The sequence below is a fragment of the Durio zibethinus genome, chromosome 24 (assembly GCF_047325235.1).
Source record: "Durio zibethinus cultivar Kanyao isolate XHJ-2024 chromosome 24, ASM4732523v1, whole genome shotgun sequence".
NCBI classification, from domain to species: Eukaryota; Viridiplantae; Streptophyta; class Magnoliopsida; order Malvales; family Malvaceae; genus Durio; species Durio zibethinus.
Window position 1 is genome coordinate 19,577,750 of NC_143185.1, and position 17,230 is coordinate 19,594,979.

At 24.1% G+C, this 17,230-nt stretch overlaps 1 protein-coding gene across 1 annotated transcript; it reads left to right on the plus strand.

The window, feature by feature from the left end:
- Nucleotides 1–11,933: 11,933 nt before the first annotated feature.
- On the plus strand, nt 11,934–15,478 carry LOC111316207 (putative membrane protein At3g27390). Its single transcript, XM_022918218.2, has 9 exons — nt 11,934–12,452; nt 12,574–12,682; nt 12,822–13,017; nt 13,124–13,257; nt 13,380–13,668; nt 13,750–13,856; nt 13,931–14,093; nt 14,311–14,759; nt 15,040–15,478. Exons 1-9 carry the CDS (start codon nt 12,359–12,361, stop codon nt 15,191–15,193), a joined length of 1,695 nt encoding a protein of 564 aa, XP_022773953.2. The 5' UTR covers nt 11,934–12,358; the 3' UTR covers nt 15,194–15,478.
- The last annotated feature ends 1,752 nt before the right edge of the window (nt 15,479–17,230 follow it).

Sequence of the window (17,230 nt, forward strand, 5' to 3'; positions counted from 1 at the left end):
ATATTTTTTAATTCATTCAAATAAGACCATCTGTTATAGTTATGGTTTACATACATAAAAAATAACAGGATATAACATTTTTGAATTCATTTAAATAAGGCCCTCTGTTATAGTGATGGTTTACATACGTAAAAAATAGCGTAAATTACTATTATGCAACATAATGAATAGTGGAAATAGCTAAAAACTTTGTCTTTTCCAACTTTTCTTTTCAAACAAACTCTATCTTTTCAAAAATTAACCTCTTACTCTATCAATCCTGTCGTCAATGACCATCGCCAGTCTTTCTCTTTCACCAACAACATAGTTTCTTCATGACTAAAATCAGAATCTCTTATTCAACCCCTTTTCGACGTTTTTCTCTTTCTAAATTTTCAAATCAAAATTCAACTACAACCCAGAAAATAAAGAACTCAAAAATCACGAAATCTCACCATCAAAATCCAATGCCGTTCGTCATTCACTGTAGTACTAATTGAGTAGCACCTCTTCCCTTTTTTAACTCTGTCTGAAAATCCAAAAAGAATCAAACCCAAAAAAAAAATATTTGCTAATGAATTATTGATACTTGCTATTGTAGCTATTTTTGTGTATTTAAACTAAAGTTGTTAATATCGTACCAAATAACGTTTTAATTTTTTTTAAATATAATATATACTGATACCAATTATTTCGGTATATTATTTTGGATTTTTCGGTTTAGTATAAATATATTTAGAAACATGTATGAACTTACACATTATAATATTATTTCTAATCTATAAAATAAACATGCAATATATTCAAAAATCAAATAAATAAGTTTAAAGGCATAAGAAATAATATCATAAAATTTTCATGATATTTTTAAATACTTAATATGATCATATGATATTTAAATAAGTATTTTTTATATAAATATTAAGATAAAACCAAATAGATGAAAAAATTAACCAAGGTTTTATAATTGTTAAACTTTATAAAAGGAGTATAATTGTTTTCTTGAAAAAAAATTGAAATACTTATAAACTTAGGTTTAAAAAAATAAACTAAAAAATTATAAAATTTGGTTTGAAAAAATAAAAATAAAAACTTAACTTTTAAGGGTTATTTTGTCAATTAAATTTATTTTATTAGGTTAAAAATAGTCAAATATCAAAAGATAAGTTAAAAATTAAAAATTATATCTTATATTTACGTACCGACTAAAACATGTTCTTCTATTGAAATTCACTGAAAATAGGCCAAAACTAATGAAAAAAATCAGTATTACACGATACCAAATCCAGTATAAAAAATTATCGTTAAGTGTACCATATTTTTGTATAACTAAAGCATACTAGCCGATACCGAAACGAAATTAACAATTATATTGAAACTCCCCTGTTCGATCAATTACTCAATTAAGACTAGTTACTGATTGATAATATTGTTGATGAATTTGCTTTGTTGATTGCCTAACAAAAAAATTTTCCTTAGCCCAAAAAGCTTATAAGAACAATTGCTTTACTATGTATTTTTTTGCCCTTTCAAAAACTCAAAAACTCAAAAACTTTGCCCAAATTTCTTGCTTTTCAATGGCCTCTTATTGTGCATTGCTATTGTCTGGCCTCCCTTGATTGTTTGAAGCTAATTGTTGTGCTTAATTTTGCTTCTTGCCTCCGTATTGATTATTAACTGTGACTATGCTTAATTTTTGTGTTTCTTTCTATTGGAGTTAATGGCTAAATGGAAAATGTTAATAGAGAGTGGACTTAACTATGTGTGTAAGCCACAGTTGTAACTTAGTTATTATTTGAATAAATTCGAAAATATTATATCCTACATTTAACCAAATTCAAGCTAAGATCATTAATTAAGCAACCACCCAAATGTTTTAATCTCAAATTGAGCATTTAGCCTATTTTATTTTAATAAGTGAAAATTTTCTTTCAACTTTCAATATATAATTAAGGGGAAAATGCAATTATTCTCCCAAATCATGTTTATTTGAATTTTATTTTGATTCTTAAATTTTAAATTATTTCATGATAGTTTTAAATCTTTTAAAATAATATCAACATAGTCTTCCAATCAAATTTTGCAAAATAATTACATCTTAGGGTAATAGATCTAAAAGTAATACTCTTTACTATCATGTTAAAATATATTTATTAAACAATAAATAAAACTTTTGAAATTTTTAAGAATAAAACGGAATTATGATTTTTGTCTTTGATTTTAAAATTTTAACTTAAAATCAAGGTAAAAAATGATAATTTATTTTCTTTCACAATAATTATAAAAAATTTATTTTCTTTCTAATAAATTAACAGAATTAGCAAAAAATAATAATTATGAGTCCACCATGATTTTATTGCTTTTATTTATTCTTATTTTATCAAATTTTATTCCCCCTATATTTATAAATTTTATCAAAGAATATAAAATTAAATCTCATTAAAATAAAGCTAAAATTTTTAAAAACGAAACATATCCAAATGATATTTTAACATTTAAAGTAAATAATAATTAATAATTCTATAAAGTGCTTTTTATAAATTATTGTTAAAGTTTAAAAATTAGACTGACACTGAATGAAATAATTTTTCTATCTTTTCATATTACACAAATCCAAAGTAACTCATTTCCATAATTTACTGATCGCATTTCCATCCTTAGAAGTCCTAATTTGGAAATTTATTGAAATATGTAACGTTTTAGGTTCTGTAAATGACATGAGTCATGATCATCATATTAACATCACACACACACACATATATATCATCTATCATTTATATATAAAATTGTGAACTCCAAAAGTGGTAATAATAATTAATGTAAATACTCTTATAAATTTTTAAATTAACAAATTTACCTTTAAATATATAATTTTTATCAATTTATTTAAGTTTAGTTTAAATCAACTAAAATTAAAAATAGAGTTTATGTGAAATTAAACTACTTAAAATTTTAATTTCAAAAGTGTTAAAAGTGATTAGCTAAAATATCTTTAGTAAATTTTTTATAAAATTTAATTTAAATGTATTTTTATTATAAACTCTTTTTTAGACTAAAAAAGTATTAAAAATGATTGACTAGCAATAATATACATAGATGATTTTAATTCTAAAAATGTTAAAAGTGATTGATAACAATATCATTAGTAATTTTTTATAAATTTTAATTTAAATGAATTTTTTTAATTATTAGATTTTTTTTTATAAGCAGAATAATTTTTCATATAAAATAAAAATACAAATAGAATGAGATCAAAATTTAATGTGCATAAGAATAAAACAATTGTATGAAATTTGTTTATTTAGTTGTTGTAAAAATAACTCTATATGTAATTTATGTTGATAAATAAATTCATTAAAAATAATCATAATGAAGTCATTTAAGTATATATTTTTTATTTTTTTCCTTTCAATTTTTTTGTTTTAATATATTAATTATATATGTATGTTAATGATTTTATTATTTATATGTTTTATGAGTTGATCGTTTGATCACTGATAATATAATTAAATCTTTTTAGTCATTTGAAATAATTTTTTAACATATCATTTTTACAATTTAGTTTGACCTTTATAATTAATTTTATTTTTATATTTGTTTCTCTAGAATTTTGTAATTATTATTCCCAAGAACAAAAACTAATATTAAATTAAATGCAAATAAATTTTACTCCTCTACCAATAATTAGCAATATGTGATTCATTGAACTTTTTTATTGAACCTTTTACCTGTAAAATTAAATGATTCATGAGGTGGTGGAATTACAAGTAACTCAAGATTGGATTCCGTAAAATTGCTATAAGAATTATTTACATGGATTGAAATAATAATTAATTTAGTTTTCTCTAAACTTTTATTTTAATATGTATATATATATGATTAATTTATATTTCAAGATTATATAATCTTTCTAAATTATATTAAATTGCTCACTTTTTTTTTTTGTCATACAAGTGATTGAACAACCTAACATGAATTATTTTAAGTAAAAAAATCAAATGAAGTCAAATTAATTGTTTCTGAAGAATTATTTCAAGGTAAGACAAAATTCATTGGAATTATATTTTCAATGTGTTTATGCAAAAATTACGTTCATTCATAAAAATTTATATTATTAATACTGAAAATGAAATCATTATAAATTGTATAAGTATTGCACAAAAAGTTTGTATTTATGTTGTTAATTTTAAAAATTACGTATTTTAATAATTTTATATAATAAAAATTTATGCATAATAAAATTTTTTAAATAAAAGAAAAACTAAGCTTTCAATTGATATAACATACAATTATATTCAATTAATGGAAGCACCAACCTAAGATTATCTTAAGTAAAAAAATGAGATGAAAGATTGATTGGTTATGCATAACTTTATTTTCTCCATATGACAAAGAAAGTTAGTACAATATAAGGTTTCAATGAAAAATATACTAATATATTGATTTCAAATTTCTTTAAGATTAATATGAAACACTTTTATTTAGAAAATCATTACGTGATATCAAAAATTTTAAGATTGTCATATTAGGTAATATTTTTTTAAATGAAATGAAATTTATCAAATTAATTATCACATTATATTTAATATAAAAATATTATTATAAATTAAAATTTAACTAAACATAAAAGTGATATAAGATCATTTATTAGTAAAATTCATTTGATAAATCTTTATTTAATTATATATTTAGTATTTCAATCATTTTGAATTATGACTTTTTATACTTTCAAGTTGGATTCTAGACATAGGATCAGTGATCAATTGAGTTAAGTCAAGTTTTATTGTATACTTTTATTCATAGAGTACTCAATTATTTACTTATGCAATTGTGCAAAATTAACTTAATAATTTGTGTGTACTTATTTTTTATTAAAAAACTAGATTCAAATCGTCTTAAATCCAAATAGAAAAGAAATAACTCAATTACTTATAATTGCAATTTCATTTTAGAAATACTCTTAAAATTAACTAACCAATTCAATCACAAAGACAATAAAAATAAGACATTAAAGATGAATGGAAAAAAAACTTAAATAAGAAACTTTTAAATTGTTACAAAAGATGAATAAGAAATATTAGATTTTTATTGGGTTAGTATTTCAATTTGGATTATGATTATACTAAATCATTTCAGGTTTTAAATACAATTATATTCAATTAATGGAAGCACCAACCTAAGATTATCTTAAGTAGAAAAATGAGATGAAAGATTGATTGGTTATGCATAACTTTATTTTCTCCATATGACAAAGAAAGTTAGTACAATATGAGGTTTCAATGAAAAATATACTAATATATTGATTTCAAATTTCTTTAAGATTAATATGAAACACTTTTATTTAGAAAATCATTACGTGATATCAAAAATTTTAAGATTGTCATATTAGGTAATATTTTTTTAAATGAAATGAAATTTATCAAATTAATTATCACATTATATTTAATATAAAAATATTATTATAAATTAAAATTTAACTAAACATAAAAGTGATATAAGAGCATTTATTAGTAAAATTCATTTGATAAATCTTTATTTAATTATATATTTAGTATTTCAATCATTTTGAATTATGACTTTTTATACTTTCAAGTTGGATTCTAGACATAGGATCAATGATCAATTGGGTTAAGTCAAGTTTTATTATATACTTTTATTCATAGAGTACTCAATTATTTACTTATGCAATTGTGCAAATTTAACTTAATAATTTATGTATACTTATTTTTGATTAAAAAACTAGATTCAAATCATCTTAAATCCAAATAAAAAAGAAATAACTCAATTACTTATAATTGCAATTTCATTTTAGAAATACTCTTAAAATTAATTAACCAATTCAATCACAAAGACAATAAAAATAAGACATTAAAGATGAATGGAAAAAAAACTTAAATAAGAAACTTTTAAATTGTTACAAAAGATGAATAAGAAATATTAGATTTTTATTGGGTTAGTATTTCAATTTGGATTATGATTATACTAAATCATTTCAGGTTTTAAATAACTATTAAGTTGTTACCTTTTAAAATAAATTGAAATAAAATAAAATAAGTTTATTTTTATAATTATGTGTATTATATTATTTTAATTAAATTAAAATTTAAAACAAGTAAAGAATTATTTATACTCAATTTCAATTTGAATTGATTAATTTATGTTCTTTTAGTTATACCTTTTATGACACTGATAATAACTTTCAAAATAGAATGAGAATATAATACAATGAAAATTTAAGTGTAAAAGTGATGAAAATACTAATAATAATTTTAGAAGAAAATTTTTATATTCAAGTCTTACAGAGGTTAAAAGATATATCTTCTTTTGAGAATTTTAAAATTCATTTTACAAAAATATTAATCTAAATTAATGAGTTTATAATTGCTCATTTGTTGATCAAGTTATTACCGAATGGATTGAGGAAAACAATTCAAACGTTTCGTTTGAAAAAGATATCATAATTCATACTCATTTAGGAATACAACGTAAAGTTAAATATTATTTATATTGTTATAACCCCTTATAATATTTTTAATCTTTCCAAATAGAGAAGTTCGTTAGTTTCAAAATATTAAAAAAGTCATTTTTAATAATGGTAATAAAAACAAAGTAATAATTAAAAATATATAATTTTTTGTTTATTAGAAGAATTTTTTTTATGAAGAATGCATAGGTAAATATTGTGAGTTGAATATTTTTAAAATTATTATCCATTTAATTTTTATAATTTTATGTAGTGAATTTGTTTTCATTACTTTTATCATATGTATAACAAAAATTTTGCCTAAAATTATATATTTAAAGATAGAAACATAACACCAAATTTATTATTGTCATTGGTGATAAAACATTTCAAAAATTTCAATATTTTATATACATTTATACTTTGCTAACAGTTATGAAAACACGTACTCTAATAATTCAATAAAATTATCAATAAAACTTATATTAATGTATACTATTTTACCACGAACTAAAAATTTAAAGAATGTTTTAGAAATATTGGCTTAATATATATTTGTATGTATTTATATAATTTAGTTTTAATATTTGTATTAATATAAAAAGTTATGATTTTAACTTACTATTACTTGCTAAACTACTGATAATAAATTAAAAGCATTTACTCATACTTTTTAAGTTATTTATAATCTTTTTCTTCTTTCTTTCTTTCCCTTACAAATAACATATCGTAACATGCATTGTGATTACTTTTTTTTAGATCTACATAAATCAATGATAATATAGTAATAAATAATTACTAACTTAGTAATTAATCATTAAAACTTAAATGTAATCGGTATAACTTAATAATAATTATCCATAATTTAGCAGTACATTAATGATAACTTGATAGTAAATGAATGATAATTTAGTAGTCAATAATTGATAACTTTTTAATAAATCATTAATAATATAATAATAAATGTATAATACCTTAATGGTAAATTAATCATAATATAGTTGCAATTGCATAACAACATCATACTAAATCAAGGATAATTTAATAAAAATAAGTGATAATTTAGTAGTTGTAGATATCTCATTTTATTTAGAGTTTAAGATTGATTTTATTTTATTTATTTATTTATCTTTCATTAAAAAAGATAAAAAAAATGACATAGACTTAGTTGAAGAAGGATTGTTTGATTGGATAACAAATTTTTTTTTTTAAATAAAATTCAATCATATTTAACTATCAGATAAATTCTATCAAAAATTTAATATAAATTAAAATACTATTTAGATTGAAATTCTCACAGATAAATAAATCTATTAATCATCAGCAGGACAGAAGAAATCAAAGCTGAAGCTTACGGAGGAAATTGGAACATAGCTTTTAATAATAATAAAAAAAAAACAGCTTTGAGATTGTCGTCACAAGTAAGTTATTCCTAAAGACCATTTTTTGCCACCATTCTTTATTACTGTTACTAAAAACCATTGTGTTGATGACAATTGTTTACTACTGTTCCAAGTCAATTATATTAATTATATTGTGGTGGCCCATTGTTTTTTTGTACATAATTTATGTAGACATGAGACCATTAATTTTATAAGATCTTTTTGTTTTGTCTATCATATTTTTATTCTTTCTTGTTAGTGATATGCTGTAGGGCCATTTAAAGTTTAATTAAAGATGTAGTTGGTTTAATTAAAAATATCATATACCAATAATTTTTATTCATAAGTTCATTAATAATAAAATTAATAAAATAAATAATTTATAAATTCAATATTTTTGTATTTTTTTCATCATATAATTTAAATAAAATTTTCTTTAAAAACAAATGAAAGTTAACCCCAATAAAAAGAAGTCAAGAATGGTTGATTTTTTTTTATATAAATTTTTAAGTAAGAGATTTTTTTCTAAAGTTAACTTAAATGGTAGAATAATTTAGATGAAATTTCAATAAAAGTAATTATATTTTTTTTAAATTAAAAATTAAAAGTATGACTTTAAACAAATTTTGGTGTGAAAATATTTGACAATTATCCAAGGATGAAATCTTAAGAAAAATCACAAATGATTGAATTTTCATAAGATTTCTAAGTGAAAACTATTTTTTTTTTTCTAAATTCAACCAAAATGGTAAAAAAAATTAGATGAGAATTAAAAAAATAGTTGTCATATTATTTTTCTAAGGATTAAAAAGCAAGTGATGAATAAATAGAATAAAGATATTTCTAAATAAACCCAAATGGTAAAAATTTTAAAAATAAAACTTGTAAAATAAAAATAAATTTCAATGATGAAATTTTTGGTAATCATAAATGGATGATTATCTAAGATATTTCTAGGTAAGAAAATATTCCTAATAAACCCAAATGGTGGAAGAATTAGATATGTTTTCAATAAAAAAAAAATTAATAAAGAAATTGATTAAGCTTTCTGACAACAAAATCTCTTCAAAAATTTTTTTTAAATACTTTTGAAGTGAAAAAATATTTTTAAAAATTTTATCAGATTGATGAAAGAATCTTAGAAGTCATTTTCAATATTCAAACATTGAAATAAAGATCATTAGAACCAAGATAATTGTTAGGATAACTTAAAATTAAATGGTACCATCTTAGGATGAGTGTTGTGGGGGTGCTATAATCTTTCTCACGCGTAATCAAACTTTCAAATTTAATTCTATTCAAAAAGTCAGAACTTATTCTTTAGGGACCTTTAGTCAAGGTTGATAACTCTTTAAAAAGATATATTCATTAGGTGATCAATCATATCTAGATAAAATATTAGTGGTGACTCCTCTTGTTAAGTCTAGCTGTAGATTTAATGATCTATACGTTATGACAGTATTTAATTATTAGTAAGTTAGTAATAAATCAATGATAACTTAATAGTAAATTAGTGATAATTTAATAATAAATCAATTTCGGTTTAATAGTAATTAATTAATTGTAGTAAATATAAACAAATTAGTAGTAAATCAATTATAAATTAAAAGTAAATAATTGATAATTTAGTAGTTAACCATTGAAAACTTAAAAGAAAATCAATATAACTTAGTAGTAAATCATTGATAACATAATAGTTAATCAAGTTATCAATGACAACTTAATAGTAAATCATGCATAATTTAATATTAATCAATAATAATTTGATAGTGAATCATAGATAATTTAATGATAAATTGATGATAATTTTGTAATAAATAATTAAAAATTAAGTAGCAAATTAATGATAACATAATACTAAATACATAAAAATATAATATAAAATCATTGATAATTTAGTAGTAAATTAATAACTTAGTAGTAAATCATTAATAACGTAGTAGTAAATTATTAATAATTTAGTTGTAAACCAATGATAATTTAGTAGTTAATTAGTTAATTACTGATAACTTTTTAGTAAATTATTGATAAATTAGTAGTAAATAGATTATAACTTTATAATAAATAATCAATAATTTAGTAGTAAATCGCTAATAATTTAATGGTAAATCATTCATAACTTAGTTGCAAATCATTCATAAATTAGTAGTAAATCATTAATAATTTAGTAATAAATCATTTATAACTTAGTAGTAAGTAACTGATAACTTAATTGTTAATCATTTATAACTTTCTTTATACTTAAACTTGCTAGGGCTTAAACCTTGATTACAACAGAAAAAAAGTCAAAACTTTTATTTTGGAGTTACGATAAACATACTATAAATATATTCAATAAAAAAAATTAGTGAAAAATTTTTAAACTTGAATAAAATGATAATGTTATTATATAAAAAGAATATTATCTCACATATTATTACTGGACTTTTAAATTTCATATTTCACAATTGTAAATATATAACAACATATTAGTAAATTAATAATAAGTTAATAAAAAATAAGTGAAAACTTAGTAGTTAATAATTGATGACTTAATAACAAATTAATGATAATTTAATAATAAATTGGTTATAATGTAATAGTGAATTAGTTTCAATTTAATAATAGTTAATTGATAAATTTAGTAGTAAATAATAAATAACTTAGTAATAAATCAATAATAAGTGTGTTATTATTGATTGGAATTTAAAAGTAAATCAATATAATTTAGTAATAGTTAATCATCAATAACTTAATAGTTAATCGATAATAACTTAATAGTAAATTATGGATAATTTAATATAAATTGGTTATAACTTGATAATGAATTATGGTTACTTTAGTAATAAATCTATGATAACTTTAGTAAATAATAAAAAAATTAAGTAGTAAATCAATGATAACGTAATAGTAAATTACTAATAACTTAGTTGTAAATCAATGATAAATTAATAGTAAATTAATTAATTATTGATAACTTTGTAGTAAATTATCGATAAATTAATAGTAAATTAATTATAACTTTATAACAAATTATTAGTAATTTAATAGTAAATCATCAACAATTTAGTAGAAATCACTTATAAATTAGTGATAAATTATTCATAAATTAGTAGTAAATCAATGTTAATTTAGTAATAAATCATTAATAATTTAGCTATATATTATTGATGACTTAGTAATAAATTATTGATAATATAATAGTAAATCAATAATAACTTAATTATCAATTATTAATAAATTTTTTATATTTAAAGTTGGCAGGAATTGACCTTGGTTACTAATAAAAGCGAAATTAAAAATTTTATTTTGGGAGGCTAAGATAAACTTATCATAAATTTATTTAATAAAAAAATTAAGTGAAAAAAATTTTAAATTTGAATAAAACAATAATGTTATTATATAAAAAAATTTATTTTATACTAAAACTAAACTTATGCTTTCTTACTGGAATCTATTATTATATATATGATGATACAAATTTTATAAAAAATTATCAAAAGTATATTATTAGTTACCAAAAAATTACTAAAATTATATCAAAAGATTACTAAAATTTTGTCAAAATTATCAAAATTGTATAAATGATTACCAAAATTTTATCAATGGTTATCAAAATTATATCATAAGTTACTAAAAATATATCAAAATTACCAAAAATGAATCGAAGTTACCAAAAAATTTTCAAAGGTTATCAAATTTTACTTATATTATATTAATATTTATCATTATTATTATAATATAAAAATATTTATTAAACTAAAATTTTAAAGATAAAAATTACAGGTGCCTTGTACATGTGTCAAACACTAATATACATATATATATATATTTATATTATAATTACAAATGGACGCTATATGTCATAAGATCTAAAAATAGAGAAAATGATTTGTCAAAATGGATCATTGTTGTACTAGTTAATACTAATAATACAAAATATATAATAAAGAAAAAAATATTGATAGAATGATGATGTCATTCGTTTGACCATGGAGTTGGTAAACTAAACCCCTAAGGTTGGCAACCTTTGGCATTGGCTATCGGCTTAAGCCCCACGCAGCTGATACCAGAAAAAAAGAAAATTACCCGCCGCATATAATCTTAAATACTTATTACTTGTTAGTTACCCTACCTGGCAGTGTACGGCAATTCCATGCAGCTTTAAACTCAACCCCTTGGATTGGAAGATCCTAAACCATTGCAGGACATGGCATAGTTTCGTTTCTTTGTTACTTTCGACATGTCCTAATTCTATATATGACCCAAGTCTCAACTAAAAACAGCAATGAGTGATTCTCTCTCTCTGTCTCTCTCTCTTGAGAATTTTCGTTTGAACTTTGAACATTTCTTCATGGTTACTATCATCTGGTGACTATCTTTTTTTTATTTTCCTTGTTGGTTGTATTTCAAGTCTTCGTGATCCATTCGAACTCTTGTCAGTTGTCACCTTCTTCTTGCAGGACACGCATATTCATTCTCTACTGCCTTTTTTTTTTTATCCCATTTGTTTGTTTGACCTTATGGTTGTGCCTCGTTTTTATGGTATTCTGGGATGGATGTGGGAAATTGTATTCAAGGTGGTTGGCTAAAGATTGTTTATTTAGTGTTTGCTTTCTTTTCTGCTCTCTTTCTTGGTGCTATCAAAGGTTCTATTTTTTTTCCTTCTCTTGATGTTCTTTCAGCACATGATGTTTCATTTGTTTAATTCAATTTGGTGGCCGTTGTTCTTGATGTTTCTTAAGGTGATTTTTCATTGAATGATTCCAGGTTTACTTGTTGGACCTATTGCTGGTTTGATACTAATAATAGGGAATGTTGGGGTCATCCTGGGATTGTTACCTGCACATATTGCCTGGACTGCGTACACAATTATAAGGTACACCATCCAAGAAATTTTGTTTCTTCAAATAGCATTGAAAGACTGTTTTTCTTTGGGGTGATTTTGGCTACAGGAGATTATGTTCTATTCGGGATTAATTTTCTTCACTTGCTTGACAAAGGGTTGATAATTGCAGGACTAATAGATATGATGCACCCCTTAAAGTTGCTATTTTGATTGCTTTGCCTGCGTTATTTGGTATATGGATGGCTTTAAGCATAGCCGGGAGTGCTCTTGTGGGAATTGGTTATGGCTTCTTCACTCCCTGGGTTTCAGCTTTTGAAGCCTTTAGACATGAGAATCCGTCCAAGAGATTCTTTCATTGTGTTGTGGTAATTTATAGTTATTTCATCAGTTTGTCGTCTGAACTCTATTTTCTGTTTTCTTATATCCTACTGTTTGATTCTGGTTAATTTTCTGCTTTTTATTACCGATTAGGATGGAACATGGGACACTGTAAAAGGAAGCTGCACTATGGTTAGAGACTTTGCAGATTTATGTTTTCATTCATACTTGCTCTGCTTGAAGGAGTTACGTGAATCCCCCATTCCAAATGAGCTCCAAACTCTGCGGTAATGTTGGCTTTACTGGTAGCTGTTAACCAATATTATTATACTTGCAAATTTGATAATTAGATTGTTAGGACTAATCAGTTTGCCTCAAAACTTTTACCCTTTTGAAAGCTATCTTGCAGGTTGATTCATGTGCCAGGACTTATCGTTGTTGGATTGCTTGGACTAATTGTGGATATTCCCTCTTACACTATAATTGCTGTAGTTAAGAGTCCATACATGTTATTTAAGGGATGGTTTCGACTGACACATGATCTAATTAGCAGAGAAGGCCCATTTCTTGAAACAGTTTGCATCCCCATTGCTGGTTTGACAATCCTTTTCTGGCCAATTGTTGTCAGTGGGAGTATAGTAGTTGCTATTTTTTCTAGTTTCTTCATCGGATTGTATGGATCAGTCATCGTATATCAGGTTGGTTTATGCTTTAACTATGCCTTTATTTTAATAATTTCGCCTATTTTTCATAGATGCTAAGGAATTTCATGGATGCAGGAAAGATCTTTTCGGAGAGGCGTTGCTTATGTGATTGCAATGATTGCTGAATTTGACGAGTACACAAATGATTGGCTCTATCTTAGAGAGGGGACAATCTTCCCAAGGTAATCAGCTTTCTTATCTTTTGAACATTTGCCTCTGGCGGTGCATTATGTTAGCATTTTTTTTTCACAGCCAGGCCCTCTTATCGCAAGAAAAGTGGTTCAGAACCTGAGTATTCTGTTGGAGGTCTTGGTGGCAAATTCAGTTCTACTTCTGGTGAAGTACCTGCAATGCTCGTGCCAAGCTTGGTTCATTCGGTATCAGTTAGAGAGGCAATAAATGAAGTGAAAATGGTTCAGGTTGGTTTCAATTATGCAACAGTTTTTGGTCTCTCCGCAACTGATTGCTTTTTTGGTTTTATTAATACTGGAATATTGTTTGATCGGTAGTATTAACAGAAAGAGTTCCTACCATGAAACAGACCATACACTAAAAGAGTTGTAAGGAAATGAACATTGAGAAAGACATCTTTCTGATCTTTTAATGGTTACTGGTAATTGGCCTGAAATGTAACAGATTTGGACAAATATGATGAAATCTTGTGAAATAAGTGGCAAAGATCTATTGGATGCTGATGTAATAACTCCAGTGGACCTCTGTGAATGGTTGAAGGCAAAGAGTGGTAATGAAGCAGCCATTATTGGTGTTGGCCTGCCATGTTATTGTTTCTTGCAGAGTCTCCTCAACTCTATCAGATCAGGTTCTAATGGTTTGTTATTGCCCGATGGTGTTGAAATAAACCATCTGAATAGGCCAAAAGACAAACTGTTAGATTGGTTCTTTAATCCTATAATGGTCCTGAAGGAACAGATCAAGGTTATAAAACTGGAAGACAGTGAAGTTAGGCTGTTGGAGAAGTTGGTTCTTTTTGGCAACAATACAGAACGGATTGATGCTTGGGACAATGGTAGTTCAATCCCTCAAGATTCTCTCAGAGCTGCTCAAATTGAAGGCATAAGCAGAAGGTTTGAATTTCCTTTATTTTATGCTTAATACTGAACTACAGATTGCAAATTGTTTGAGTAAATTGCACCATAGTATGATCTTTGTTCATTATTTCATTTCATCTATAAACTTTAAAAGGTAACTTCAAAAATCGAGTTCCATGAATTAAAATGAAATATTATACAAAAACCACATATGATTGGTGAATTTTACTCAAATTCTTTTGTTTAAGAAACTCTTCTGAGATCAAGTTTTCCTTCTCCATTGAATCTTACTTTGATGATAAAAACAAACCAACAGGATGGTTGGAATGGTTAGAAGTGCATCGAAATTGCCAACATACAGAAGGAGATTTCGCCAGGTTGTGAAGGATTTAATTGCACATGCTTCAGAGAAACAGGATATGGCTAGATGCAATTCCATGGCATCAACTTCTTGCTCTGAAGAAGTGTAGAACTCATTTACACACACACAAAAGCTTGCAGTAGAATTGTGATGTAAAAGTATAGATTACAAGTGATGTATCTATAATTTATACAGAGTAGGCGTTGAAAACCTGCTTCTTTGAAAGATACAAGTTGTCTTCATTGAAAATGGTAGACTTTTTATTTTTTTATTTTTTTGGCATTAAATTTCAAACAAAGAAAGGATGTTTCAAGCTCAAATCTTCCTCTTTCAACTTGAAATTTCAAAGGGAAAAAGGGGAGGGGCTGTAAAATTAAGAATAATAATTAATTATTAGAGATGTTAATTTCGAGATTTAAGTTTAGGATTGGAGTGGGCCAACAGATTTCAAGAGATTCAGCCCATGGATCTTCAAAATTGGGTCTTAAGGCTAAGTTTGTACATTTATCTCTAGGAGGCGTTTGGCTTATGGAATCTTGAATTTCGAAATAAAGTGTGATCCCTAATAAAGTGCGATATTCAAGATTTTTTTTTTTCATTTTCAGAGCATTCCATGTTCAAATTCATTTATTTGATTGGAAAAAATTCACATATATTATTTTATGAACAATTATCATTGTCATAACGGTTTTGTATCCGTCCGACGAATTTGAAAACGAAATAAAAAATAACGGAGTCACCACCAATCTTTTTCTGATTAGGTGCGATTGGCCTCCTATTAAAACATATCATTTTAATGAAATCTTAAAATTAATTAAAATTTATTAAGAAGATAATTTTCGGGTCTGCGTAACAGTTTGGTTCGGGAGTCAGTTACGTGTAGGGAATGATTAGTACCCCCATAGCGCCCGTTTAAAATGATACCAATTAACTACATGTTATCCTTTGATTTTGATTAAAAAAAGTCATATTTTTTGTGTTTGAAAATTAACTTTCTTGATTTTTTTTATTTTTTATTTATTGTCTTTATATTCAAATATTATTCAAGAAAAATAAATTAGAGCTTTTTTATTGAAATAATTTTTAAAATGTTTCAGTACGTTGGTAACATTAGAAGAACTCTTTCTCACCTAGAGATTTTTTAGGCATCGCTTCTCGGAATACCTTAGAATCTCATCTTTGGAAGCTCAAATTTATCTTTTTCACAAAAGATTATGTCATGCATACAATGCAAATAATAATATGTTAATGCACGCATTTTATTCCTTTTTCTAGAAATTTTATTAATTGTTTTATTAATTTTGAAGAAAAAAATTTTTTATTGTATTGAAGTATTTCTATAAATATTCTAATAGACTAGTAATATTTAAAAAAAAATCTTCTCACATAAAGATTTTATAAAGCATCACTACTTGAAATACTTTTAGAATCGCATCATTAGATAAAATTTTCTTTTTCCTTATTTATACTATTTTTAATAAATTAATTAATTTTTTTGTTATTTTATAAGAAAAAAATTTTATTCTATTAAATTTTTTTTATAAATACTCCAATACACTGGTAATATTAAAAAAAATCTTTTCATCTAGAGATTTCATAGGTATTACTACTCGGAGTACCACTAAATCTTATCGTCGGATAAAAATTTCTTTTTTCTTATTTTTTTATTATATTAATTAATATTATAAAACAATAGAAATTTATTTTGATAAATTTTAAATTTTAACATGCATAAATATTAAGAATAATAATTAAAATACCAAATATAATATATATATAAAATAAAAAATTTTTTTTACCTAACCAGTCCGGTCAACGAGCGATTCGGACTGAAGGTTTGGTTTGACGTCAACGGTTTGGTCAGGTTCAGATGGATCGATCAGGGGCTGAAAGAGAAACATGTCATGTTGGGTGCGCGGATCTCAGGTTGGGTCACAGATCGATGCACGGATCCTTAAGATTCAAAACGGCATCGTTTTGGGCATTATTGAAACGACGTTGTTTTGGGTTTAGTCTTCTATATAAAAGTCAAAAAAAATTTTTTCATTCATTCTTCTCCCTTCAGCAGAAAAAAAAGCCTTCATTTTTTTTTACTCAGCAAAAAAAAAATTGTCGATCAGCCTGCACCTTTGTCGCCGTTTGTCGG